This window comes from Protopterus annectens, chromosome 1.part0 (assembly GCF_019279795.1).
Source record: "Protopterus annectens isolate FY-2018-M chromosome 1.part0, PAN1.0, whole genome shotgun sequence".
NCBI classification, from domain to species: domain Eukaryota; kingdom Metazoa; phylum Chordata; order Ceratodontiformes; family Protopteridae; genus Protopterus; species Protopterus annectens.
Window position 1 is genome coordinate 1,345,730,554 of NC_056725.1, and position 26,950 is coordinate 1,345,757,503.

A 26,950-nucleotide genomic window follows, 5' to 3' on the forward strand; every position below is an offset into this window, starting at 1 on the left:
TTTGGTTTTGCATCCATTTGTATCTTCTCTATGTTGTTTTGTAAATCTAAAAGTTCTTTGTCCCACTCTCTCCTTTTTTAGGGTACCAAGATTTTATCCTACTATATATATATATATATATATATATATATATATATATATATATATAAACTTTAAAGGTGTCCCATAATATAGTATCATTCACTTCACCATTATCATTTGTTTCCATATACATGTCTATTTTTTTCATTATCCATTCCCTAAAGTCATTTAACTTAGTTATGTAAGCAGGAATTCTCTGTAGAAATCTTAAATCATCTGTATGTGTAGTTAATGTAAAGTTTATAGCATTATGGTCTGAAAGTGGCCAAGTCATTATAGATAAGTCACTTATTTTAGAGTATATATTATTTGATACAAAGACCTTATCAATGTTTGTGTACCAAACAGATATGAATAATGAACATAGAATATGGAATAATTTTCTCTTAAACCATGTATATATTTAAGGGTCAGCTGGTTTGTAAAGTCATTTAACTTCTTGGCTTGAGATGTTAGTTTTATTTTACAATTTTTAGAAGTATCATTGCCTGATAATAGGCAGTTAAAATCACCTGTTGCTGTAATTTCCACTTTTGCATTTAAAGTAATCAGGTCCAGATTATTTGTCAACATATTTAATACTCAGTCCTGGTACCCAGTATGTATTAATGAAAGTATAATACTTCCTATTGATTTCCAAAATAACCATGCTTAGCATCCAGTCTTTATCTGAAATTGTATCTATAATTATTGGCATCGTATAAGTATTTTTCCATAGACTGAGTGCCCTTCTCTTAGTCTTAAAACATAAATTAGCCAGAATGGTATAGCCATTGAATGAGTATTTTTGTAGATCTTCTTTTAATAGATGGGTTTCCTGTAAATGGATGATCTGGGCTTTATGCATTTTGATATATTTAAGCAAACCAGCTCTTTTGACATTATTGTTCAAACCATTAATATTTAATGATAAACATTTATAAGCCATCGACTGTAATATATATGCTGTTACTAATTGAAACACCTTTCTTCCTTGTTGACTTGAAATCTACTGAAAACTTACTTATCATGGATGCATAACATGTATTAAGCACTACTTTCAAAAACCCAAAACTGTTTGCAAACACATACATGAAACATAAAGTTTCTGGTTTAGTTAAAAACTTAACTAAACCATCCATCCACCACCTCTCCAATACCAAATTACCCATCTCTGCTTAGAATATAGTATAAAAACAAAAAAGAAAAGCATTATGAAAGCAACTAAAGAAATCTGAATCCATGAAATATACATTAGAATGAGAGTGTCCAATATATCTGAAGTTATATGAATATGTCACATATAATAATAGCACCTCTAATGTGTAGATATGTCAGAAATACTCATCAGATCAAAGTATGTATAAACATTAGAAGCTGAAGGCTAAGAAGATTGTCATTATTTCCAAGACTTTTCAAGAAACATCAGATAATTTTACCATTTTGTCAGTCATCTATCTAACATTTTTCATGTAAGGATCTTTTGAAGATATATATATATATATATATATATATATATATATATATATATATATATATAAACACTTATTACAACATAACTATTATAGTTTTGCAATTATACACATATTACTCATATGTATTAATATCTATGTTGACATCTTTCATCAGGAAGGGGGAGGGGAGAGAGAGAGAGAGAAAAGGGGCCTCACAACCCTCTGTTTAGTTACTAAAGGTTTAGTTGTATAACATAAGTCTGATGTTAATATGCATAATGAGTTTTCTAATACAGCTCCTAGTTCACTTGATGGCATTTAGTTACTAATAGTGTCATTGAATCTACAGAATGTATGCATCTATAAGAGAACATAGGCATTTTCAAAGGAGTTAAACACTTTTCTCAGAACTAATTATTTACTATTTAAAGTATCTAGTGAAGGATAACAGAATTTAAAGAGAAAAGAATTTGAAGTACAACCATTTAACATGTTCAAAAGGTCAAATGATATCATCACTGTTGTTTCCTCAAGCTACAGCTTCATAAACTTGTTAAAAAGTATCGAAATAGGCTCATGCACAACAGAAGTTGTCTCTAATGAAGAAAAAAAGCATTTTCAGCAGGAAATTCAGATCTTGAAGCTTTTAGAGTTTACAGAAAGCAAAAAAAAAAAAAAAAACACTCGAGCTGCCTTGTCAGTGCATGTGATGAATCTCCACAATGAAAACAGTCACACAGACCAACAGTTTCCTCACAAAAAATCAACATCATGAAAAAAGTAATCCTTTCATATATTAAAACAGCTATTTAGAAGTAACAACAGCTGCCTCAGATCAGAAATCATATTATAACATTTCATTCATTTACCCACCAGTTAACCTGGCCAGAGAAAGAGAGAGAGAGAAAAAAAAGGAACATAAGATGTATGTATGTATATATATAAATATATATATATATATATATATATATATATATATATATGTATACAAAACTTACATTTAGCTATCTATAAAACACCATTAATGTACTGTATTAATGTTTAAATGTATCTAAACAAAGAGTCTAAAACATCTAGTTAGAAACACTAATCAGAAACACCTTGTTACCTCACCACTGACCTACTAGAAAAAAATGTACTTTGGTATTAAGTCAAATTATAGTATTACTGAAGAATTAGAAGACATGCATCATTTGTAGTTATTTAAAAGGGAAAAGTATGTAAAGTACGTATAATGGGGAAAAGAGAGAAAAGGAACATTGGCAACAAAAAAGAAGAGGAAGAAAGAAAAAAGAGAGAGAGAGAATGTTATTTAAATACTTAGTACTATATGTAATTAGAAAAAGTAGATATAGAAAGGAAAAGAGAAAGTTAATAATAAAAATGATTCACATTACCTTACAGCATAGAGACTTTCCAGAATCAAATATATTATGATTCATAAAACAAAGCATTTAAAATTAGAAGGAATTTATTCATTTGTCATTTAGTTTCTTAGTTTTGTTTGCTCTTTCTTTCACAGACCATCCATTTTTCGTTGCTCGTCTCTTCAAACTCTGGGATGAACATTCCATTTCTTCTATGTCCGATAGTATTTTCTTCTTTTGGATAAATTTTGCTGCTTCTTGTAGGGGAATCAAAGATATTCACTCCTTCTGGCAAGGTGATTTTTATTTGTGCAGGAAAAATAATTTGAGCTTTAATATTGGATTTTTTCAAGGACTTAATTAGAGGAACACACTCCTTTCTTCTGGATATGACTGTAGTGGTGTAGGCATTGTCAAAATGAATAACTTTTTCACCCATCTTGATAGGGGAATTAGTCCAAGCTGATTTCAGCACTAAGTCCTTGTCTTGTGAGGAAAGAAATGTAACTATTATAGACCTGGGGTTAGATGAACTCAGAGATGAAGCTGGATTTACCAGGGACCAATGAGCCCTCTCAATTCCAAAAGAGAGAGATTCAGGCATGTTTAGTGCTGATGAAAACCACTTATTGAAGAATTGAATCATGTTAACACCTTCTTCTTTCTCAGGAATTCCATATATTCTTATGTTATTCCTCCTTGATCTACTTTCAAGATCTTTCAGTTTCTCAATCAGCCTGGTGTTTTGTTTCAGAAGAAATTCACTGTGATGTTCATTTTCTGTCACTTTAGTATCTAGGTCAGTTACTGTTTCCTCTAAGGCAAGATTCTGTACAGATTGTTTTTATACTATTCAATTTAGAAGTTCCAGTTATTTGTATTCTTGTTTGATAATATCCATTTTGTTTTCAAATTTGTCCATTTTAGTGACAGTTCTTGGATGTTTGTTATCATAAGATATAGTTCTTTCTTCACTGCACTCTCCTGGTGTGGGTTCTTCGAGTTGCTCATTTTGAGTTCTAGAGTAGAAAACTTCTTGACAGGAATAAATAAAAGATTCTCTTGACTATGTATTAATTTTTAGAAAATAATAAAGGGTCTGTTTTAATCTAACTTTTAGTATACTTTTAGATTTTTCTAAAAAATTAGTGTATTTCCTGTCAGGATATTAAAATCTTTAAGCAGAGCTATGGATTTCTGCTGCTATCAGACTGGCATCTTGGCCATGCCTCCTCACTGAAATGTGTGATAGTAAAGCTTACACTCAAATACTTCAGTCCATACAATGTGAAGGTATGATTCACTAATGAAGGCATTGATGCTGGGAAAGACTGAAGGCAAAAGAAGAAAAGGGTGAAAAAGTAAAAAAATAAACAGCATTTCTGATGTAATGAATGTGAAATTACAAGAAAGAACTTAAGCAGTGGCAGAAAAGTGTGGTGTGTTAAATTCCTTGAGATCACGAAGAGTCAGGCTTGACTAAACAACCAGACGGGTTTTCCCTGTAACTGGTTATTGTTTGATCAGTGTTTGACTCAGTAAGCAAATTTATATAAAATAAACAACAGCAACAAAATGCTTTAGGTAAAATAAGTTATTGCCTGTTTTTATTTCTACCCTAATTTATTATTTTCCATCTTTTTAATTACCAGTTTACAACTCTGTCCTGCTGTCAGCATGTAAGTGAAGCCTAGCGCCCATTCCGTTCATCCTGTCAGTATTCATGCTCAGTTTCATACATTCCAACACTGCACCCGTCTTTATTGTGTCCCCATTTCAACCACAACATCTCTTCTACCACTCATCATCCTTACCATCAGAAACAGGAAGAATGGATATTTTCATTCAGTCATCCATCATAGTACATCTCATTTGGTCAGTACAGTACTGAAAGCAAGCTTGGTACAACTACTTCATCCAAGATGCCAGAGCTCATCATCGGAGGTCAAAGAAGGTTGGATCTTCAATGGCTTCAAACGCTATACACAGATCTCCAAAGAGGCATCTGTAAGAGACTGAGTAAAGAGAGAGGGCTGTGAACCTGTCCTGATAACTAAGTTTTTTGAGGTCACTAATCTTTTTAGTTATAAATCTCTGAGGTTTCTCAATCTGAGTAATATGTTTAAACAAATATATGCCAAAAGGTGCATTATATTCAATAATAGGTCTGATGAGATATGAGTAAAGTGGAATTAAAACTTCTTTGAATCTGGCAGAGATGCCTTTGGAAATTAGATGAGCCAAATAAAAGGCTTTCTGAACTGCTGCAGAGTCATGATGGTCAAAAAAATAAGGACTAATCAATAAGAGTGTCTAGCTCCCTTATGACAGTGTAAGATTGGAGGTGTGTGTTATCTGTATGGTCTGTGAAAATTCTTTAACAAAATAAAATGAAATAATTTGAGGCCATTGTCCTTGCACCAGTTGTTAATATGGTCTAACAAATGATGATGCATTTGTGAGTCACTGGAAGATTGAATAAAAACACCCAATTTACAGTTGTCTGCAAACTTAAGTAAACATAGGCCAGTAGTGTAGGCCTGAAGTTCAGAGAAATAGATAACATAAAGAAGATGGCCCATCACTGAACCTTGAGGTCACCACTGGTATCTTTTTTGCTTTAAAAAGGGGTACCTGCAACACTATAAGCACATGAGTTCTGTCAAACAACCCTATAACAATGTATTGCACAACATAAGAATTTGTCTGTCAGTAATACCTTTATGGGTAATAATGTCAATGCCCTTGATAAGGTCCAGATATGCTATATGTACAGCATAACTGGTATTTACTGCTTTGGTTACTTTTTAAAGAAACTAATGAAATTAAAGAGGCAGGACCTTCCTTTGACAAAACAGAATGGCTGAGGGTCCAGGGGTAAGAGATTTTCAATGGGAAAATTAATATGTTCTGAGAAAATATACTCCAAGGTTTATATGTGAGACTAGTGAGACAAATAGGTCTATAGTTACCAGGGTCCGTGGTTGGATGACCCCTGCGTAATGGCATTACACTGACTATTTCCAGGCTTTAGGACTGTAGCCAGTGATGTGGGTTAGATTAAAGAGGTTATGTAGGGGCTCATATAGGCCATATTTGGCATGATAATCAGGCAGCCTGCTATATTACTAGGATCCATGAATGAGGTGTTTTCAGCTTTTGAGATATCTGAGAGAACTTGTTCCATGGTAATTAAATGGGGTGGCTGGGACTATGGAATCTGTGGAATGGACTATCTAACTGTAGGGGGAATAAAATTTGCACTAAATTGTTTGGTTAGGATATTAATTATCTCCATCGAGTCAGTGTGTGCGGTATTATTGTGGACTAACGCCGAACATTCTTGGGTATTAGTACTTAACTTACTGACATAGTTAAAGAAAGATTTATTGTTATTTTTTGGCTTTGGTGGCAGTTTTAAGTTCACATTTAGCTTTCACCTCCCTAATAGTTCCTTAATTCCTTAACTAGTTTGCTTAAGTGTGAGACCTCTTAAAAGCATTAAGAAGTATCCTTCTCTTATTATATAATTTATTTACGCTGGCATTCTACCACAGGGACAGATTAAGAAATTAGGAGTATCTCAGAGGTTAACGTTTCTGCCTCACTGTGCATGGAGCTCTGTTTAAGTTCTCAGCCAGAGTGCCTTCTGTGAGAATTCTGCATGGACATCCTGTGACTGCATGGACTTTTGTTGGGCGGTTTAGTTTCTTTCCACATTCCAAAGGCATGCTGTAAGTGACCTGATGGTCTTCATATTGGCCATATGTGTACATTTATTGCATGATGTGTGTGTGTGTGCGTGCGTGTGTGTGTGTGTGTGTGTGTGTGTGTGTGTGTGTGTGTGTGTATGTATATATATATATATATATATATATATATATATATATATATATATATATATACATACATGTGTACAGTCAAATGCCCTCACACACTTTTTGTGTATCCTGTGATAAAGTAATGTCCTATCAATAAGTAGAAAAAACGATCTAGGCACACTAAGAACAGCTGTAAATTGATTTATTATAAAAAGACTTAATACACAAGCGCTTTCACCCTGCCGAAATGCAGGGCTTTTTCAAGTGAATAAAACTAGCTAAAATTCATCTGTTTAAATACCCTTAATCATCTAAAAGGCGCCAAATCTTTTTAAAGGTACATACCCTCCCCTTAGTTAAAGCAACCAACTAAAGCTGTATAAAACAATAAAACAAAAAATACTCCACAGGATAAACACTTCGTTGTAGAAAGAAATAATGCACAGTAAGCCACAAGAAAAGGTAACAACGAAATAACCAGGCAGTTCCTTTTCTTCTTTGTGTATACATTTATTATCAACAGCAATAGATTTGGTAAGCGCTTTCACTAATAAGCTTCATCAGACCATGTAACAAAACATCAAACAACCCCTACATATATAAAATTCATTGTCCAATCACATTCATGCCTCAATTAATCCATACAAATTTTTTAAAAAGATAGTATTAAAAAACTTTCAGCAGTACAATTTTAAAACATGACATCATTAAAAAATAAGTCAATACATAGTAATATATGGGTAAGTATTTATCTTATTTCTGCATCCTCCGTTTATTAAGTAAAGGTTTGATGGACGCCTTTTCATTCAATCCTTTCCCCCTGTCAGCTTTAAGGATGATAATCCAATTTGTTTCCCTATATTTTGTATGGTTCCTAATGTCACCTTCCCTTATATGTGGTGTTATAACCTCCAAAACTCTGACGTTAAACCTATCCCCTGTCTGTATATTGTGTTTCGAGAGTGCATTGTTATCTGTTTTCTTCCTAACATTATACATATGTTCCCTTATCCTGTCTCTAACGACCCTGTTGGTCTTCCCTACATAAAATGAGTGACATGATTCACATTCCGCAAGATATACAACATTTGATGTCATACAAGTAGCTGCGGCATGAAACATAAACTCTCTCTGGAGATCTGGATGAAAAAATGTACTGGAGGTATTAATCAGTGAATGAAAAATTACATTTACCTCAGGGTTGTGTTGATCATCCTTCACCTCGAAAATCTTTAGCCCTCTTGTCATAGCAAAGGAGTCTTTTTAAATTCTTCCTGTTTTTATACAGGAATGTAGGTCTTTCACCAACAAACTCACTAATTCCTGTGTCAACCTTGAAAATAGACCAGTTTTTGCTAAAAATCTGAACCAGGTTTTTATTATCACTGGTAAAGAAAAGGGGTATTTTAAGATGGTTATTAATAATAATATTGTCTTGTTTCACTGTTTTTATAACATCCTTATAAGGTCCAAAGTACGGTGCCGTTGCACCTTCCCTTAAGGCAATGATATCTGACAAATTCTACTGAATTTCTCTCTGATTATACCCTCTGCTCTTAGGTCTGTACTCCAGGCTTTCCATTTCATTCTGAAACCCTTCATACAAAGGGTTCAGCCTGGATGCCCTCATACCTTGACCTTTTATCAAATTCTTGAAAATATAACTAGGATGCATGCTTGATCTAGCCAACAAGGAATTCCTGTAACATATTTTCCAAAAGACCTCAGTGTTGATAAGGCCATTATCCAATTTCTCTATATAGAGATCTAGATATTCTATACGAAGGTATGACCACGTCATGGTAAATCTCAAACACTCAGTCAGATCATTCATCATCTGATGGAATTCATATAGCTGATCATAACTTCCTTTCCATAACAGAAACAAGTCATCGACAAAACATCGATAAAAAATAACATATTGCTTATACACATCTTTCTGAAACAACACAGTATTCTCCCAATGTGCCAAAAACATATTGGTGTAACTATTGGCACATGAAGGGCCCATAGCCACTCCATCTTTCTGAATGTACATACTGTCATTGAAGGTAAATAAATTGTTCTCAAGAATCACCTCTAAAAAGTGGCAAATGAGGTCTGTCTGTAATGGACCAAAATTGCTGTTCACTGTAAGGTATTCATGTATGTACTGTACACCCAATTCATTAGGAATAACAGTGAAGAGTGACTGTACATCAAGTGTAACAAAGATCACCCCATCTAAGTCAAGGATCTGTTTAGTGCACTCATAAAGGTCTACAAGAAATTGCTTGGAGTCCCTAAGAACTGTTTTATTCTGACTAATCGCAGGTCTCAAGTATTTCTCCACATAAACTGACAAGGATGCTGTAACCCAACCTCCACCTGCCACTATGGGTCTCATCAGTGGGTTCAATGGTTCTTTTTGGACTTTCGGTAACCCTTGTATCAAAGGTATCAAAGGATTAACTACAATAAGATATCTGTATGTATCTTCTGTTATCAAGCCTCCCCTCAAGATATCATGTAACATTTCAAATGAGTGTAGAGCCCTTTTCACTCAGTAGTGCAAAAAACATTTCCAAACCTTCCTGTACAGGTATACATGAAAATAAATTGACCACGTAAATGGTCAAAAAACACACTTCCCCTTTGTTTGTTTCAGGTCTTAAACTACGCAGGAAATCCCAGGAATCCTTCAATAAATGTTCGTAATATTTCATTATGTATTTCTAGGAATGGTCCAAACAGGTAGCTATAGGGTAGGTTTTTTATTCTATCCCAGAGACAATGGGTCTATAAGGAGGGTCGTGGTACTCTTATGGATCTCAGGGATACCAAAAAATGAAGCAATCCAGGGTTTCTTCATTTGCAGTACCCCACACCTTCTGATCTATTCTACTTTTCAGCATTAATTCCTCTATTGCCAAATCCACTTTCCTATATGAAATATTTATTTCATTTGTGGTTACTGGCACATACACACTGGTGTCATTCAACATTTCCAAGATTTTACTTGAATAGTCAGTAGCATTCACTAAGACCATTCTTCCCCCTTTATCTGGTCTCATAATATGAATTTCCTTGTCCATCATTAACTCTCCCAATACTTTCTTCTTCTTCTTCTAGTTAGATTGGGTTTATATCCACATTTTTTTCTAATATTTTTATCCGTACTAAGTGTGTATATGTGAGATGGACATACTGCCTCAAAAACCTGTAGTGCAGGGTGTAAAGGTGGGTTATAGGTACTGGCTTGCTTGAAATTAACTTCTTCTCCCTTGTACTGCTGTTCAAAAATTAAAGCAAAGTTCAGTTTTCTAACAAATTGTTTTAGTTCTATCAAAGTATCACATACATCAAATCCCCTAGATGGAACAAACTTAAAACCCTTTTCAAACAATTGGAATTGCTCCAGTTTAATCTCAATCTCACTCAGGTTAAATATCTTAAAATCATTATAGGATAGGGTCACTCCATCCTCACTAGTTGTTTCATATCTACCCCTTCTTTTTGGCATTTCCTTGATTCTTTCCTTTCCCTTTTCCTGTGGAAAAATCCTGTTCACTCACCTCTTCATTATCCCCCCACCTGATTGTGCAATAAAATCTAGACCTACTTTAGGATCCAATGGGTTTGGTGTCCTTAACTCAAAACTTGGTTCACTGACATTGTTGCCTTCATGTGGGTCACATATATTACTACCTTTACTTATGTCTATATTCACTAATCCACCATTTTGTTTTTTATCCATGATATTTACTCCTCCTGTATTCAGGGTCCCATACATGTTCCTTTTATTTAATCTACTTTTAAATATATAAGCTTTGTTGCCCTTATACTGTTTTAAGTCTCTGCTTAACTTTTTTTGTTTTCTTTTACAAACATCTCCACATTTTCTAGCCACACGTATGAAACGGTATTCATAAACATCTTTGTAAAATTCAAATAATAAATCATTTCTAATATTCTCAACTCTCAGCATCCTTTAACAAAATGTTTGCCTTTTTTTTAGAAAATTTTAGCATTAAAGGCATCATTTTAAAACCACACTCATCAATACTTCATTAAATGCTTGAATCATGTCATTATCATACAAAAAACCTTCTGGGTATTTACAAACCCGTAATCCTTATGCCACAGTACGCTTATTTAAACATTCTTCAAGATAAATAATGTCCAGGTTAACATTTTTGATTCTAAACAATTTATTTTCCAAGTCCCTGATTCCTTCCTTTAAGGAAGCCATAGCTACAGACCGGTCATGGTTAACGGTAGCATTATTCCGTTCAGGTTTATCACAGAATAAGTCCTTTTTATTTATTTATTTATTTATTTTTTAAATGAGTTTATCCAATCACTTAAATTTTGAAAACGTGATGTTTCTGTTAATTCAGTATGAATCTCTTTACCAGAAACATCAGAAATATGAACAGTACCTGCAGATGGATTTGCGGCAGTCTGTTGTGAATCCACGTTAAGCTCCCCATTAAACACTCTGTTCTGCGAAACTGAGACTTCTCTCCTTGTTTCACCATCTCTATTGCTTGTGCCTGAAAATAAGGACTGACTTCCATAACTGTCCTGCATAGATGAGGTAAGCTCACGTAGTGAACGGCCACTGATGTAACACCCGTCTATTTCTCTTTCCACCACAACCCAATTGGTTGCTACTGTTTGAACCTGCCTACAAGGGAATGTCTCACTTGTTCAAGTGAGAAGCTCCATTAGGTGTGAAAAGTCAGTTTTTAAACTCTTCATCTCGATATTTAGGTTGGAAATAGCTGAAAAAACCTCTTTGTGTTGTAGGTGCACGCTTAACAGGTCCGGTTGACCTGTTGTTTCCTCTCCTTCATTGTCCATAATTGGATTCATAATTAAGTTAGCCATACTCAGCACATTCAAGTCCACAGAACGAATACTCAAACCAGAGAACAGTGGAAACTGTAAATGCTGATAACCACAAGTAGAAAAAACGATCTAGGCACACTGAGGACAGCTGTAAATTGATTTATTATAATAAGACTTAATACACAAGCGCTTTCACCCTGCCGAAATGCAGTGCTTTTTCAAGTGAATAAAACTAGCAGTTTAAATACCCTTAACCATCTAAAAGGTGCCAAATCTTTTTAAAGGTACATACCCTCCCCTTAGTTAAAACAACCAACTAAAGCTGTTAGATACATGTCATCATGTAAACACTTATCAAAATACATCTCAGTTTAAAATAAAATGCAATACTTGTAAACCAAAATAACAGTCAATTCAGAAATGAAAATCAATGCAGAAATGAAAAAATGAAAAAATAAAAATCATACACCTATTACTGCTTCATTAAGTTGTTAATGATAAAAAACTACAGTTTCTTTGCTTGTTTAACCAAATATGGTTTAATTGATATATGGTCATTTAGACCTGGTGGATTTGTTGCATTCAGTTTTATTTGCCAGTATGTTTACCTACAACTTAACCAGTTTTCCCAGTGTCCCCCCTAGGGTCCATTAAAACTTGTACTAGAATTCCAAACAGAAACCCTGTGTGACTAGTTTCCATATGTAGGTGTCTGTAGAGTGCATTATTCAAAATTTTCTTTCTAATATTGTAAGTGTGTTCATATATATATATATATATATATATATATATATATATATATATACATGTTTGTTTAATGTCCTCTCAGATTTTCCTACATAAAAACTAGGACAATCTTTACATAGGGCTAAATAAACTATACCTCTGGTCAAACAATTTCCCTTCCTAAATTGTATAACACTTTTCATACTATTGTTCTGCACTACTTGGTTCCTTATCTATAATGTATCTACAATGTCCACATCTTCTACAACTTTGGTTCCCAAAGCTCCGTTTCCTAACGTCATTTTTATTTTTCTCAAAAAGTTTTTTTAGATTAGTCCCTGTTTTAAAGACATATCGAGGGGTTTCACCTAACTTATGTACAATATCTTGATTAAATTTCAACATTTTCCAAATTTTCTCAATTAAGTTCTTAATTTCTTTTGAGAAATTGCTATATTGAATCACTAATGCCCTTCCAAAGTTTTGTTCAGTACCCTGATGGTCTTCGGGGTTGTGCTGAGTGTCCCTTAACAGGAGAGGTATATTTAACACCCCATCCCTTTGTAACTTCCATGGACACTTTTTCTATTAAATTGTTTGGATAGCCCCTAGCTCTAAAAAACCCAGTTATTAATTCTATTTCAGAAAGGAAGTCGTTCTTTTCTGAGGTCATTCTGGCGGCCCTAACCATCTGACCTTTTACTATACTCCTTTTCTGCTTCCATGGGTGTGCGCTAGTATATGGGAGGTATGAGTCACTAAATGTATCTTTTCAGTGTATTCTAGATTTCAACCATCCTTCACATTTTTCAAACCCCACATCTAGATAAGCTATCCTGATAGAGTCAAATTTATATGTGAACTTCAGAAAACTAGTAGTGGAATTAAAATGATCTATAAAGGAATTTAATATTTCCTTGGGCCAATCCCAAATTACAAAAATGTCGTCCAAATAACATCGATATACTCTAATGTCCTATCAATAACAGTTTCACTGCCATTACGTGAACTGATTAAATTGAATAGTTGGAGAATGAATTAATGTGTGATACCAGTGCATGTCTAAAACATTATTGCTAATGTCAGAGGCTGCAACAGCAATAGTTAGCAGGCATGGTTGAATGAGGGGCTTAATGAAACTTTAATGTTCCTTTTTTTATATCTATGAAAATGGTGGCCTTGCTATTATCCCAATCAATTAGTGAGAAGTGTTATCCTATGTAATTGTCAGGATCTAACCAAATGATTTTTCTAGCTGAAGAAGTGGTAGAACTTTTATCTAATCAGTTAGTTTGTTAGATGGATTCATGGTAGCAAACCCCAACACTCCTTTTGCAAAAGGCTGCACACCAGCAGTTAATATAAGGGACACTTCAGTTACCGGAGGTAAGAAGGTATCCAACTTTGCACTGACCCTATTCAACAAATGTTTTTTTTGTTTGTTTTTTTGACAAAACTCACCAGAAACTGCAAATTACACATGCAGTTTTTTACTGGTTTAACCACTCTCATAAAACAATATTTCATGAGCATTAAAAAGGAAAAGATGACAGTGTGTGCCATCTAGAAGTCAGAGAGACAGTGAAACTTGAATGACTGAAGGTGTCCTGTAAGTCTGCATGCTCATATTCATAGATTCATAGATTAGTACTAAGCTAACTGCCCTTGCGAGCCATTTTAAACCTAGCCAATTATCCCTTGTGAGACTCAAACCCTGCACCTTGTGTTTGTAAGGCAAACCTCCTGAAAAATTATTTAGGTGCATAGGTTAGTACTAGGCTAACTGCCCTTGCGAGCCATTTTAAGCCTAGCCAGTTATCCCCTGTGAGATTCAAACCCTGTGCCTTATGTTTGTAAGGCAAACACCTTAACCATTAGGCCACTCTCCCTTCTTAATTTTTTTTTTACTTTTATTTACCTGTATCTTCATGGAAAATGGATGTTTTAGAGAAAGAGCAAGAGGTAATAGTGTACAGTGACTACATGCTTTGTGGACAGGGACAACTCTGGTAATACTAAAACATTGAGGGGGTGTAATGCAAAAAGAGGGGAGAATTAAAAAGATATAGAGGAGTTGATGAGCAGGAGCAAACAGATGGAGACCAAGGTTCTAACCATCTGTACTACATTTGGAAAAGATCAATACAGAAACAGTGAAAGGAGTGTTTTCTGAAGAATTATGAGGAAGATTAAATGTGTGATGGGTGGAATATAATTAGAAGAGTGGAAGAAGAAGGAGAAAAGGTGGAGGATTCATGGCATGACAGGACGAGAAGATCATACAGGTATAAAAACTAAATAAAGAAAGTACTGACAATTTAAGGGTCAAACTTTGCTGACAATTTGACCATATTTGATGGAAGAAAATGGGCTGTTAGGATTAGGGTTAGAGGTTGACTGACAATTTAATTTTATTCTGAAGCTTGGGTTTTGGTCAAAGGTTTTATCTGATAAGAACAACCTCAGTTCAAGAGTTTTTAAGCATTCCAAAAAAACAGATAAATTATCATGGCCATAAGCACAAGTACTTAAGGGGGTGTAAAAAAAAAATTATAAAATGTATATAATATATGTATGAAATTACCATGATGGAGTGTAGTTTGATATAATTAATGTTCTTTTCGTAAAATGTAAGATAATATAATGTGTGTTCTATTTCTTTTTTTCTATCTAATAACTATCGGTAACTCAATGGTAACTCAAAATCTGTCAAAGGATCTCATCTTCAATTTGTATAACCTTTGTTTTATTCTGTGGAGCTTTTTCCCTTTTCTCCACTGATGGAAAAAAAAAATCAGCTCCAGCTGGACTAGCCCGGTCAACAAATGTAAAATAAATAATAAATAAAAATAAATACTTATCCTTTTGCTGATCTGAAATTTACTTTTTCTTTTCTTTTATTTCTGTTTTAATTATTTCATATTTGTACTCAATTAACAGTGGTGTCTATTTTCCTCTAAATGACAGAAACTCCACTACAGCTACAGAAGTCCTGGTTTAAAACAACCTTTGACTACCTGCTTGGCATTTCAAAGTCACACAATGCATCTGATGCTGGTGTTCACATGTTGTTTGGGTAAGAGTATTTTGAAAAATACACAAAATTAGAATGCTAAAAAGTTACAAAAAGCAAAATGCATCACATTTGCCTAGTGTTTTATTTAGTTTAGTGTCCTGTAATGGCTGGTCCTTAGGCATTGTCATTCACCTGTTCCACTTATTTTCTGTAATGCACTGTAATTTGAAGAAGTTTGTATTAAGTTCTGCTTTCTTCAGTATGATGCTAACAAATTTTTAAGTGTGTGTGTGTGTGTGTGTGTGTATTATTTATATATATATATATATATATATATATATATATATATACATATATATAGAGCATGTTAGAAGAAACTTTCCTATGAACTTTGTAGAAAGGTCTGATAGTTAATTAATTTAGATGTCTCTGAGCTATTACTTACTTAAACTTAAAACTTAAAAAGAAGCAACTACTGTTGTAAAACAAAACGAACACAACTGCCCCAAGTTGTAGATCCAAAAAGCACAGACACAAAATCTAACACTTTTGATCACTTTATTACATGTGAACTTCTTCAGAAGCAATGATACCACCCCCAAAGACAATTTATATACTTGAAAAAATCACATGATTAATAATATCACTCATTTATATAATTTCAACTGTTCTTAAATACAAAATACAAATGTAAAAAAAGTAAATAAATAAAAACTTTTTGGACATTAAACCTAAAACTCTTTTTTAAAAAAGTATATATATAAAAAAATATGTATATCAAGTTTTATACCTGTAACTAATATAGTTACTTATATTGCAAGAAACATTTGATGTTGATGTAATTATTTAAACCTGGCGCTTGATCTGCACCCAAATGTATTTGCCACAGTGATTCCTTACACTCTAACAGTGTTTTATAATCCCGTGAATAAACTCTGATCTACACTGTCTATGAAAAAAGTGAACTTGTTGAAGTCACAACATGTGACAGAATGTCTTGCCAAAGTATTAGTTTGTTATTTTTTCTTTATAGCAAGCACATGTTCGTAGATCCTCCTTTTAAGGCTCCTAGTGGTCTTTTCAATGTAATAGCTGGGACATGATTAACACTGTGCTATGTACACCACCATCTCACTATTGCAAGTAAAGTAGCCCTTCAACCACAAAACTTTCCTCTTTTTACCTATTCTAACTAGGGAAAAGTTGCTGATATACCTGCATTGTCTACATTTTTTACAAGAAAAAGTGCATCTCGTCTGAATGACACTTTTATTAATGTTTGAACTATGATTACTCTCCTGTTCCAATAAACGTTTCAAGTTTAACTGTTTCTTGAAAGTGAACTTTGGTTGTACACCTGTAACCTTGAACAAATCAATGTTTCCCAACAACACTTTCCAGTTATCCAGTATTATTTATTTAATTGACCACATTTCATTACTGATTGGTAAAGGAAAGGCACAGTGAAAACCATTATTTCCTGAATCTCTTCTCCCATTGCTAATGTTAGAGACCACTATCTGGGTTTCACTTTTCAAGATCGGGCATGCAGTTCCGTTTCTTAACAAAACAACTTCATTTTCTATTTTCTCTAACCACTTTTTGTCATACCCTCTTGCCATAAAAAGTGACCTCAGGTTTCTCAGTTCACTTGAAAAGGTGATTTCATCAGAAGTTAGTCTACTCAGTCTCATGAACTGTCCCTTGACTACTCCCTTTTTCATATGGACTGGATGTAAACTATCTTTATGTAAGTACTTGTTTACAAAAACTGATTTCCTGAAAATACTACTGATGAATTATTTTGATTCTCTGTTGTAAGTAATACTAAGGTCAAGGAAATTACTATTACTTACTTACTTACCTACTTACTTACTAGAAGTCAGTGAACAATCCAGCCTTCATAATGCAAATCCATAAAATCTGCTGACTTCCTTTGCAGAACTTGATAGAGTATAAATGTATAAAACAAGTCAAACAGTAGCAAGACTAGACTTCTTTCCAGTCAAATGTATTAACTGAGCTTCTTCTCCTTTCGGCTTTTCCCGGTTAGGGGTCACCACATGGGTGTAGTTTTTACAGGTAACCTTTTGTTAATTGCTTCTTAGGATTCAGTGATGTGAATTCTTAGTAAAAGCCATTTCTTCCTTTTCTCACTTTTTTACTTTTAATTCTGTTTCATCCATCAGGACATGCTAGTACTTGCAGTCTGTTATAATGACTTCTCTCTAGACAGCACTTGCTTAATTTAAAGTTGCTGCTGCAGTTAGAATGCGTGAGGTTTGCTTATGTCACGCCATTCACCAGTTCAGTCCCATAATGCAAATTCAAGAAATGCTTTCTCAAAATGTTTTTTTTTTTTTTGGACAAATGTTGCTGCCATTTATGAAAAGGAATCACTAGCCACAAACAAATAAGTCACTGACAGGCATTTATAATTATATATTTTGGATTTGTACAGACTTTATTTTTAGGTGATCATGAAACCAGGAATTTCTTTAGGAGATTATGACACCAGGAAATGTATTCCAGCAGTGAAGGAAGGGAGGCTGTATATCATTTTAGTACATTACCAACAAGCCTGTGATCTCAGTTTATGATGCAAGCAATTGATTCTGTGGTCAAACCACATTATGAGGAGAATGTCAGTTGCTCCAATTTATGCTGTTGCTATTCTGAACGTAAGTATCAGTAAGTGTTCCTGCATCCATGACTGCTGCAGTACTATCTTAGTTTGTATTGGCAGCTGTTTTATACTTGCCTCATGTACTTCTCAGTTTACTGGCCAATTATCTTTAATCTCCACAGCTGCAGCTCAGCTCCAGTGCAAGCCAACATTCAGCACTGACAACTGATCTCCATGAAGGTATTTACTGTTCTAAATATGCTTACTTTGTATATGTACTGTATTAGTTTACCACCTACTTACTCTGTTCTTTCCTTTCATTACACTGGAGGCTTTACTTCTCATTAATTTATTTCTGTCTTGTAAAGTATATCTTTTCAGAAGATCTACTACTACCTGGGTCTTCCTACTTAGCTGTTGTATCTTAAAAATGACTCCCATTTACTTATTTGTTGTTACATCTGGCCAACTTTCATCCTGAAGTTTTATTTTAGATTTAATTGTGTGTTTGTTTGTGTCTTTCGGCTTTTCCCGGTTAGGGGTCGCCACAGCGGAACTCCGGTCCGCTAATGATTGGCAGTTGATTTTTACATACTGGCTTGTCAGGCCTGATGCACACCCTTTAACGAAGGTACGCCCATTCACGCATGTCTCCTCGCAGAAGACGCTCTAGCTGAGAATCGAACCGGACAACGTCTTACTGTGAGGCAACAACGCTACCGCAGCACAACCACCTAATTGTGTTATGTAAATTTATTGTCCATTGGTTTATGATTGAGACTTCTTAATAGTGCCGTGTTTTTTTTTTCTCTCCAAGATTACCATAAAACTTTTGTTACCTGAAGGAGACTGTGACTTTTAACAAAATATAGTGATGGTCACAATTCCACCTGTGATTAGTGGATTATAAACTGGGAAAATGCTTTACTTATATAACACCATCATGGGGCAAAATATCCTGTGTACAACCTTCACTTGTCCTTTTTGAGATATATCCATCTATTCCAGTTTTGTCTTCCTAGAAGTTGGATGTAAGTGTTGTACTCTAATGCCTGGACCCCTCTGAACAAGCCAGTAATCGGCTCTGATTTACTTTGGACCTGCGACATGGTGTTTATAACACAAATCAGTACTGACAATAACTTTTGTCCTTTTCTGATGGGTCTATATTATGTATTTGAAGTTTCAAAACTTTGAACCTCATATGTTGGACAACATATGAGTGAAGTGTGAAACTTCAAAAATATAATAAAAAAAAAAAAAAAAAACTTACCTGAACACTCTGAGCAGGGAGCAAGGCCCCCTGCACCCCCAACTTCAGGGGCTGAGCCCTCCCACCCCCTACTTAAATATACCAACTCTGAGATCGCACTTCAGTGCAGAAAAGGGACATTTTCTCAGTCTGCATCGTACGGAGCCGTTGCTTTTAATCTTCAAACTTTTCAAAGTTTGATCATATGGTGTCGACCATATGGCATTCAAACTTTGAAAAGCTCGAATAATTAATAGGGACCCATTCTGATGGCTGTAGTGTCTCATAGATTCTCCATTATTCAAGATCATCAACTGGACGTGACTGGGGGACTGCTGTGTGTCACCACTTTTCCATTCAAGTAACCATGGCTTTGACAAGTGTCATCAGCTCTTTTAAAAATGTCCTGAGTTCAGAGACAAAGTGTGGACACCCTCTCATCAGTCCTACATTCAGTGGTGTGTTGATTTTCCTCTAAGAGGTCATGGGCTTCCTGTCTGTGCCATTGCTGACTACTAGATTTTTGATTGGTTGTGTCAGCAGCTGGTAGATGAAGAGGACATGGCCCTTGTAAAAAAGTCCTCTGCATTATAAAGGTGTTTGGATTTGTTCATGTTTTTATCTGTCGTACCCATCAACACTGGCACACTATGGACTAGTCTTTCAGTTTGTTATTTCCAACATTGAGGGAGAAATAGCTCACATGATCAGACCTCTGTTTGGTACATTTTTCAGCTGTGCTGCCTAGGTGTAACCTCTGGTATGGGGCAGTACAGTGCAGGAAATGTAATCTGATTAGTCCACATTGAATCTGCTGTGTCCTGCATCCATATGGTTTCTAATTAGGCCCTAACATCTTCACTGAATCTTCTTACCCCATGCCGTGTGCATCCTATCCACTTTATTTCAGGTGAGCTGTAGTAAGTATTGAGCTCTGTGCACATAGGCAGGCTAGAAGAAGGCTTGGGCATAGATGGTGTACCATTCTGCTAAAGGGCAGACTTCAAGCGGTGGAAAATTACATCATCTACCAGCTAGATCTCTTAAGGAAGAAATCCTTATGTGCCAGTGATCCTGCACTGCATGACTTTCTATCTGGAAATCTTTTCTTAACAAATGTGAATTAGCTGCTTTCACAGGGAAGTTGGCCTTGATCAGATTGAATATACCACTGAACATGTTCCTATGATGTGCATTAAGCCAGTTGGAGATGAGAAGAGTTTACTTTGCTGGATTACTCTTATTTGCTTGGTTGCAGCATGCACCAGCCTAAATGTGGACTCAAACATTGCCCATGAAGTCTGGTTGTGACCTGTTTGGTGGTGTTCACTTCTGTTCTGTTACCAGATCATTGTCCCATCACTACACTCAGGTACACTCAGGGTTTTTCAGTCAGTATTACAATGGGGCATCAGTTATTTTTATGCTTCAAAAGCTAAATTTGGGTCCTGAGAAACTGGACTGTTACATCTAATCTAAACCTTTCTGTTTGTAAGTAAGGCTCTGAAGAAGGTGGTGTACATGAAGTATTTTTTTTGTTAAGGTGCATGGTATGTATGATCCATTTCATTCCAGATTTGGGACTAGACATAGTACTGAGATACCCTCACTAGGGTTGTTAATTACCTCTATGCTACAACAACAACATTGCAGCTGCTAAGTTCTAGTTCTCCTTGATGTCTCACTGGCCTTCAGTACAGTTGATTGTGGGATCTTCCTGGAATGGTTAAGCCCTTGCTGTGGTATCTGAGATGTTGTCCTGGAATGTTTGCATCTTATCATTGCACAAAGTGTAATTTCTGGAGCTAATTCATCTTCTTCATACCCCTTGACTGTGGGGCACCACAATGTTCTACACTGGATCTTGTATTTAACACTGTGTGTGCGTTACATTTAAAGGAACATGTAGGAAAATAGGAAAAGTACTGGGTAAGTGATCACAAAGACCATATGATGTCTAGCCATGTACACCTTTAAGTAGACAGACTTAAATGTCTGTTCCTCCATTTTCAAGCACTTAATAGTGCTTTAATAGTGCAGGTTTCCAATTCCATTGCTGTGTTTGACAAACAGCTATTCCTATCTTTCTCTCTGGACTGCATGTCAGTTATAAATTCATTGGCAGATGATCTGGACTTCTTCCACAGATGGATGGTTTTTAACTGACTCAAGCTCAGCAACTCCACAACAGGACCCTTAGCAATTCACACCACTGTACAGGACACAAATCCTCCAACTTGGAGCCCCCTACATAATTTGTGAAGACAGAGAGGTAGAATTTATATAAAAGCGTGGTCTTGGGACAATCCTTGTTATTAATTCTTGTGGTTTCATCTTGAGAATATTGACATTATTAGGCACGTTGTTTCACCTGAGGACCTTCCAGGTGAGATGTATACTATGGTGTATCCCAGTATGAATTAGTGCAGATTCTTGTAGTAGGGCTCTCGGATGCAAAACCTGACTACTTGCAGGTGGTGCAGAATTCTGCAGTCCATTTCCTGTCTTATCTTTCTGTTTATTTTTTTAAATCACAATTTCAGCAGTGACATGGGTATGTTTATATTAATAGAAACAAAAATAAACCACAGTGATATTTTATGATTGTTTTCATGCAGTATATATTTTAGCACATAGCACTCACTCCAACATTACATAATAGCTCAGTTCCTGCTGTACCTTAAATGTTATTCCTCTTTGTGATTATTCTGCATGTACTGTTCCCACAGATTCCATTTATTTCTATATAATTTGCTCCTTCCATTTTCTAAAAATTCCACTTCTATTTCTTTTATCTCCTTTACATTTTCAGTACTTCAGCTGCAGTTGGTTTAGATTTTAATTTCCATTTTTGAGTAATTGCTTTTTCACAGGCATATTACCCCAGTACTCCAGATCCTGCAGTGGCTACCTGTTCTGTTGCATATCGGTTTTCGTTTTAGTTCTGCCAGCTGTGTGTGACAGAGATCCCTAATCTAAAATGTTGCTGGTAACACTCAGTCCCTCTTATACCCTTCTGTTTGCCACCATAGGACTACTGATAGTTCCAAGTGTGCAGTATAAATCCCTGGGTATATGTTCCTTTGCTTCTCAGTAACTTTCCTGTGGAATATACAGTCTGTAAGAAGGCCTCCTGGATGCCTGTGTAACCAAACTCACTGTCTCACTGGCCTTGGGGTTTCCAAGTTTGTGTCAATGTATTTTTCTGCCTTTCAGCATCACAGTGCTGAAATCCTCTTTTGAGTTTTCATCTTGGCATTTAAGAGAGGTTTTCAGGCCAGGGTTTGTATCTTGGTCCCTGACTTCTAGAGTAGACAGTACAGCTTCTAGAACTCATGAAAAGGTTTCCAAAATTTGGTGGTAGCTCAAAATCTCCCCTTGAAGAACCCCCAATGCTAGAAGCAGGTTTTACTTCTCTGGTGCCCAGGACTATTTATTTATTATTATTTATTTAAGTTTGATGACCGGGGAAATCCATTGGGCCATAAAGAGCCCTTTTTTAGTAGAACCCGGGGAGAAAAGCTCCAAGATATTGCAAGTTACATGGTACAAAGAAGAATTCATACAGAACAATTAGATCCCTTTTTCTTGATATTCAGAAATATGTGGCTTAACCAGTTTGCTGTTGCAGAAGTTTGTGTTTTCATTTGCTTTGCCTGTAACTTGGACTCAGCTAGCATCTCAGATACTGAATGGGTAGCTGGAGGGTGGACTCAAGACGCCAAAGACTAGATTACCTATCTTGGGGCAGAGACAGTGACCTGCTGCTACTGGATCACCTCCTTGTGAAGACTAGCAATGCTGTAAACTTTGCAGGAACACAGTTACACAGCTTGTGCTGCACACACACAAGAACATGGTACAAATGTGTTGTCATTGCACACCTGTATCCCATGGAAAACGAGGGAAAGACTTCATAAAAAAGTCCTAACATCTAGGTTTTGACTTGAGGATTGTCCCAAAATTATTTTCAAATGTTACTGTTTCTCCCATAAGGGAAAGCAGTGAGATGCTTTGCAGGAGATCCAGCAACAAATTATTTTAAAAATGTGTGGATTGTTTTCAACACCCCTTGAATTACTACATAGTACACAGCACTGGTTTGTTGTCATTTTATGGTTCTCATGGATGGTTTATCAGTGGCCCAGCATATGCTGGATGTTTACCAGGTGCAGAGCAGTGCGGGCTATGAGCAGGACTACATTGAGGGGGTGGCTGGCGCACCAGTGAATAAGTGAGAGGCATGAGTGGCTGCCTTAGAGGGAATGTACTGTTTTAGGCAGATTTGGTCTTTAACATGGGGATATGCACTACTCCTTTTCATATGCTGAAGTCCACAATTTTGTAGTGCCCTGTGGTTGGTAAATGGTAAAATACTTGTAGCTTATAAATGAAATAAACCGGAAAGTGTAGTGTCAACTAAGTGAAAAGTGGTAAACGGTGTGTTTCATTTAGTGAATATAGACATATACTGGCATTTTCAATTATCTTATGTCCAGCTTTCAGTATTATCTGAAATTTGCAGAGCCAGCAACATTTTTCAATTTCTAGTTGGCATTTTGTTTTTTTATTCTGAAAGGACATTTCTGTCCCTCACACATGCTCTATGGGTTGAAACATTTAATACTGACAGCTGTTTGTTCTTTGGTTTGGTTCCTTTCTGAAGTACTTTCTGTGGGGATTTTGCATGCCGCACCTGTGACTACACTATTTTAACTCCAAAAGCCATACTAATAGATGAATTGTTGATCTTCCAAATGCCCTCTAGGTGTACATGCAGCTCGCGCACACATGTATGCACGTGTGTGTGTGTGTGTGTGTGTGTGTGTGTGTGTGTGTGTGTGTGTGTGTGCACGTAAGACTTCATTTTAAGAAGTCTCTTTCAGTTTCGATCCCATACCATATGTCTGTGGCCTGGCAAGAGAAACTGTCTCTCTCTCTCTCTCTCTCTCTCTCTCTCTCACGCTGTGTCTTACATATGACCTTCAACAGGATAAACTGTGCATCAGAAAATGTTCTTTTGTGGCACAATAACTCAGCACTTGAAGGGTACTGGTTGTTCTATTATGGCTTGCACTACCATTGTTTTCAATATTGGGGACTGCTGTTACATGATAACTGTGCGATTAGTAGTAGCCCTATATTACCAGCTGTCTTTTGTGATATCTCCTCTAAATACTAAATCTGCAAGAGAGACATTTTAGTATCTTGGCATCATTTATTATCATCTCTTGACTGTTTTTCATGGTGCAGTCTTAAATTGTTTCAGTGAGTCTGCCAGTAAAGTCTGCTTCATAGTTATATGCATATTTCAGAGTATGTATATTCTTTTCTGTTCTCTAAGGTGGCACTTATTCAAAGAGATCCCATCTGAAGAATATCCATTCTGGCATGATGTTGTGATGGGGTTTCGCCCCATGACTGATGAAGAGCTGGCCCAGTTCCCAGGGTATAAATTTGGTCAAGCATTTATGACAATGAAGTGTGAGTGTACATTCTACTTACCATGGATGGTGAAAAGGTTAGTTTTTCTACACATGCGTTTTATTTTTACATTTTTTAATTTGTTTTGTTTTTCTTTGTCAATCCAAAGGACAAGAAAGTTGTTAGCAGGAAGCATACCAGCTATCACTGAAATGCAGAGCTCAAGGACTACAGACCTAACATAACAAAAATATAAAACTGAATACATATAACAGAAGAGAATACACTATATAGATGAAGCACACTGTTACACAAGTGGAGGAGGTGTTTTACAGTGTAATGTCTTGACAAGAATAGGTCTGACTGGAATGTAGAATATGCAAGGACCCTGTCCAAGTGCACCTCAACAGAGAGCAGCATATCAGCGTTACTGCTGCTGCTGCTGTATAGGTGCTTGCAGACATACCTTTGCCACCACCACACCCTTCAATTGTCAACTGCCAGTAGCGTGCTGTGGGACTATGTGTAGAACTCATTAAGCTGTACAGGCGTACCTATACCTGTTTGGACATCATTAGACTGTCCTCAGCCTATACTGACATTTGTAACTGTGGTAGGACCAGTTCTGTCCAGGGTACACAACATTTTAGGGATCAGCAGTAGCATAGTCAGATCTTATGGGCGATTATGTACCTTCATTTCTGGAAACTAATGATCCCTTTGAAACTGGAATTGTCAGCAGTTGTGGTGCAAGAAAAAACTCGAACAGTATATGACCTAGTAACAGAAAAAGAGAAGTACGATGCAGCAGAAATAGAATGTCGCTTAAGTATGGTGGTATGACTTTATAGAAAGCAAAATTAAATAGCTTTGTTTTTTACCACTTTCTTTTTGGATACATGGCTGCATTCTGTTAAGCTTTATGTAAACAGTCGCTTCTTAAAGTAATGGCAATGCCTTTCCAAAGGATGAGATTCTTGGTCTGGTATAGAAACTGAATTTTGAAAATGCAGCAAACAATGATTGCATAACCAGCAGAGCCTAAAAACAATGCGGGATGAACATGTGACACCACAAAGGTCCGTTTTTAATGACAGAGAAGGATGAACAAGTGACAGCACAAAGATCAATTTTTAATGACAGTGAGGGATGAAGATGTGACAGCACAAAGATCAGTTTTTAATGACAGTGAGGGATGAGCATGTGACAGCACAAAGATCAGTTTTTAATGACAGCATTAATTATTCTCTTGTATTACACAACTGGAAATCAGCCATTATTAAATATATTTGCAAGGGTAAAGGCACATGTGACAACCTTAAAATTATCAGTTAATCTGTTGTCATGTACTGGCAATGTGATGAAATCATTGGTATTGAATAACTTATAAGATAAATTTAGAAGTCTGAAAAAGCATGATGCATGCTTATATGAAGGATAGCTGTGTTACCTGTAATCGGTACTTTTACAGTGGATATAAAAAGTATACACACCCCTGTTAAAATGCCAGGTTTGTGTGATATAAAAAAATGAGACCACAATGAATAATTTCAAAACATTTCCCACCTTTAATGTGACCTATGACCTGCACAATTCAATTGAAAAACAAACAAATTTGTTAGGGAAAAAATATAAAAAATAAAAAATGTACAATAAGCTGGTTGCATAAGTGTGCACAGCCTTAAGCTAATACTTTGTTGAAGCACCTTTTGATTTAATTACAACGTTCAGTCTTCTTGGGTAGGAGTCTGTCAGCATGGCACATCTTGACTTGGCAATATTTGCCCACTCTTCCTTGAAAAACTGCTCCAAATCTGTCAGATTGTGAGGGCATCTCTTGTGCACAGCCCTGTTCAGGTCACCCCACAGATTTTCTATTGGATTTAGGTCTGGGCTCTGGCTGGGCCATTCCAAAACTTTAATTTTCTTCTGGTGAAACCATTCTTTTGTTGATTTGGATGTATGCTTCGGGTCATTGTTGTGCTGAAAGATGAAATTCCTCTTCGTCTTCGGCTTTCTAGCAGACACCTGAAGGTTTTGGGCCAAAAGTGACAGGTATTTGGAACTGTTCATAATTCCCTCCACCTTGACTAAAGTCCCAGTTCCAGCTGAAGAAAAGCAACCCCAAAACATGATACTGCCACCACCATGCTTCACTAAGGGGATGGTATTCTTTTGGCGATGCAAAGTATTGTTTTTGCGCCAAATGTACCTTTTGGAATTGTGGCCAAAAAGTTCAACCTTGATCTCATCGGACCATAACAAATTTTCCCATATGCTTTTGGGAGAATTTTATCTGGGCCTGGATGTTTTTCTGTGTAAGAAAAGGCTTCCATTTTCCATCCCTACCCCATAGCCCAGATATACAGAG

General features: G+C 35.9%; 1 protein-coding gene across 3 annotated transcripts in view; it reads left to right on the plus strand.

The window, feature by feature from the left end:
- The window catches only part of DDO (D-aspartate oxidase), a 380,203-nt gene that overhangs the window by 152,332 nt on the left and 200,921 nt on the right, over positions 1–26,950 (plus strand). For 2 of the 3 annotated variants that reach the window (XM_044066659.1, XM_044066667.1), the window contains exons 3-4: positions 15,229–15,337; positions 24,500–24,676. In XM_044066659.1, coding sequence (XP_043922594.1) covers positions 15,229–15,337; positions 24,500–24,676 — 286 coding nt within the window. The remainder of the gene's footprint in view (positions 1–15,228; positions 15,338–24,499; positions 24,677–26,950) is intronic. The other variant, XM_044066672.1, reaches the window with a different exon arrangement.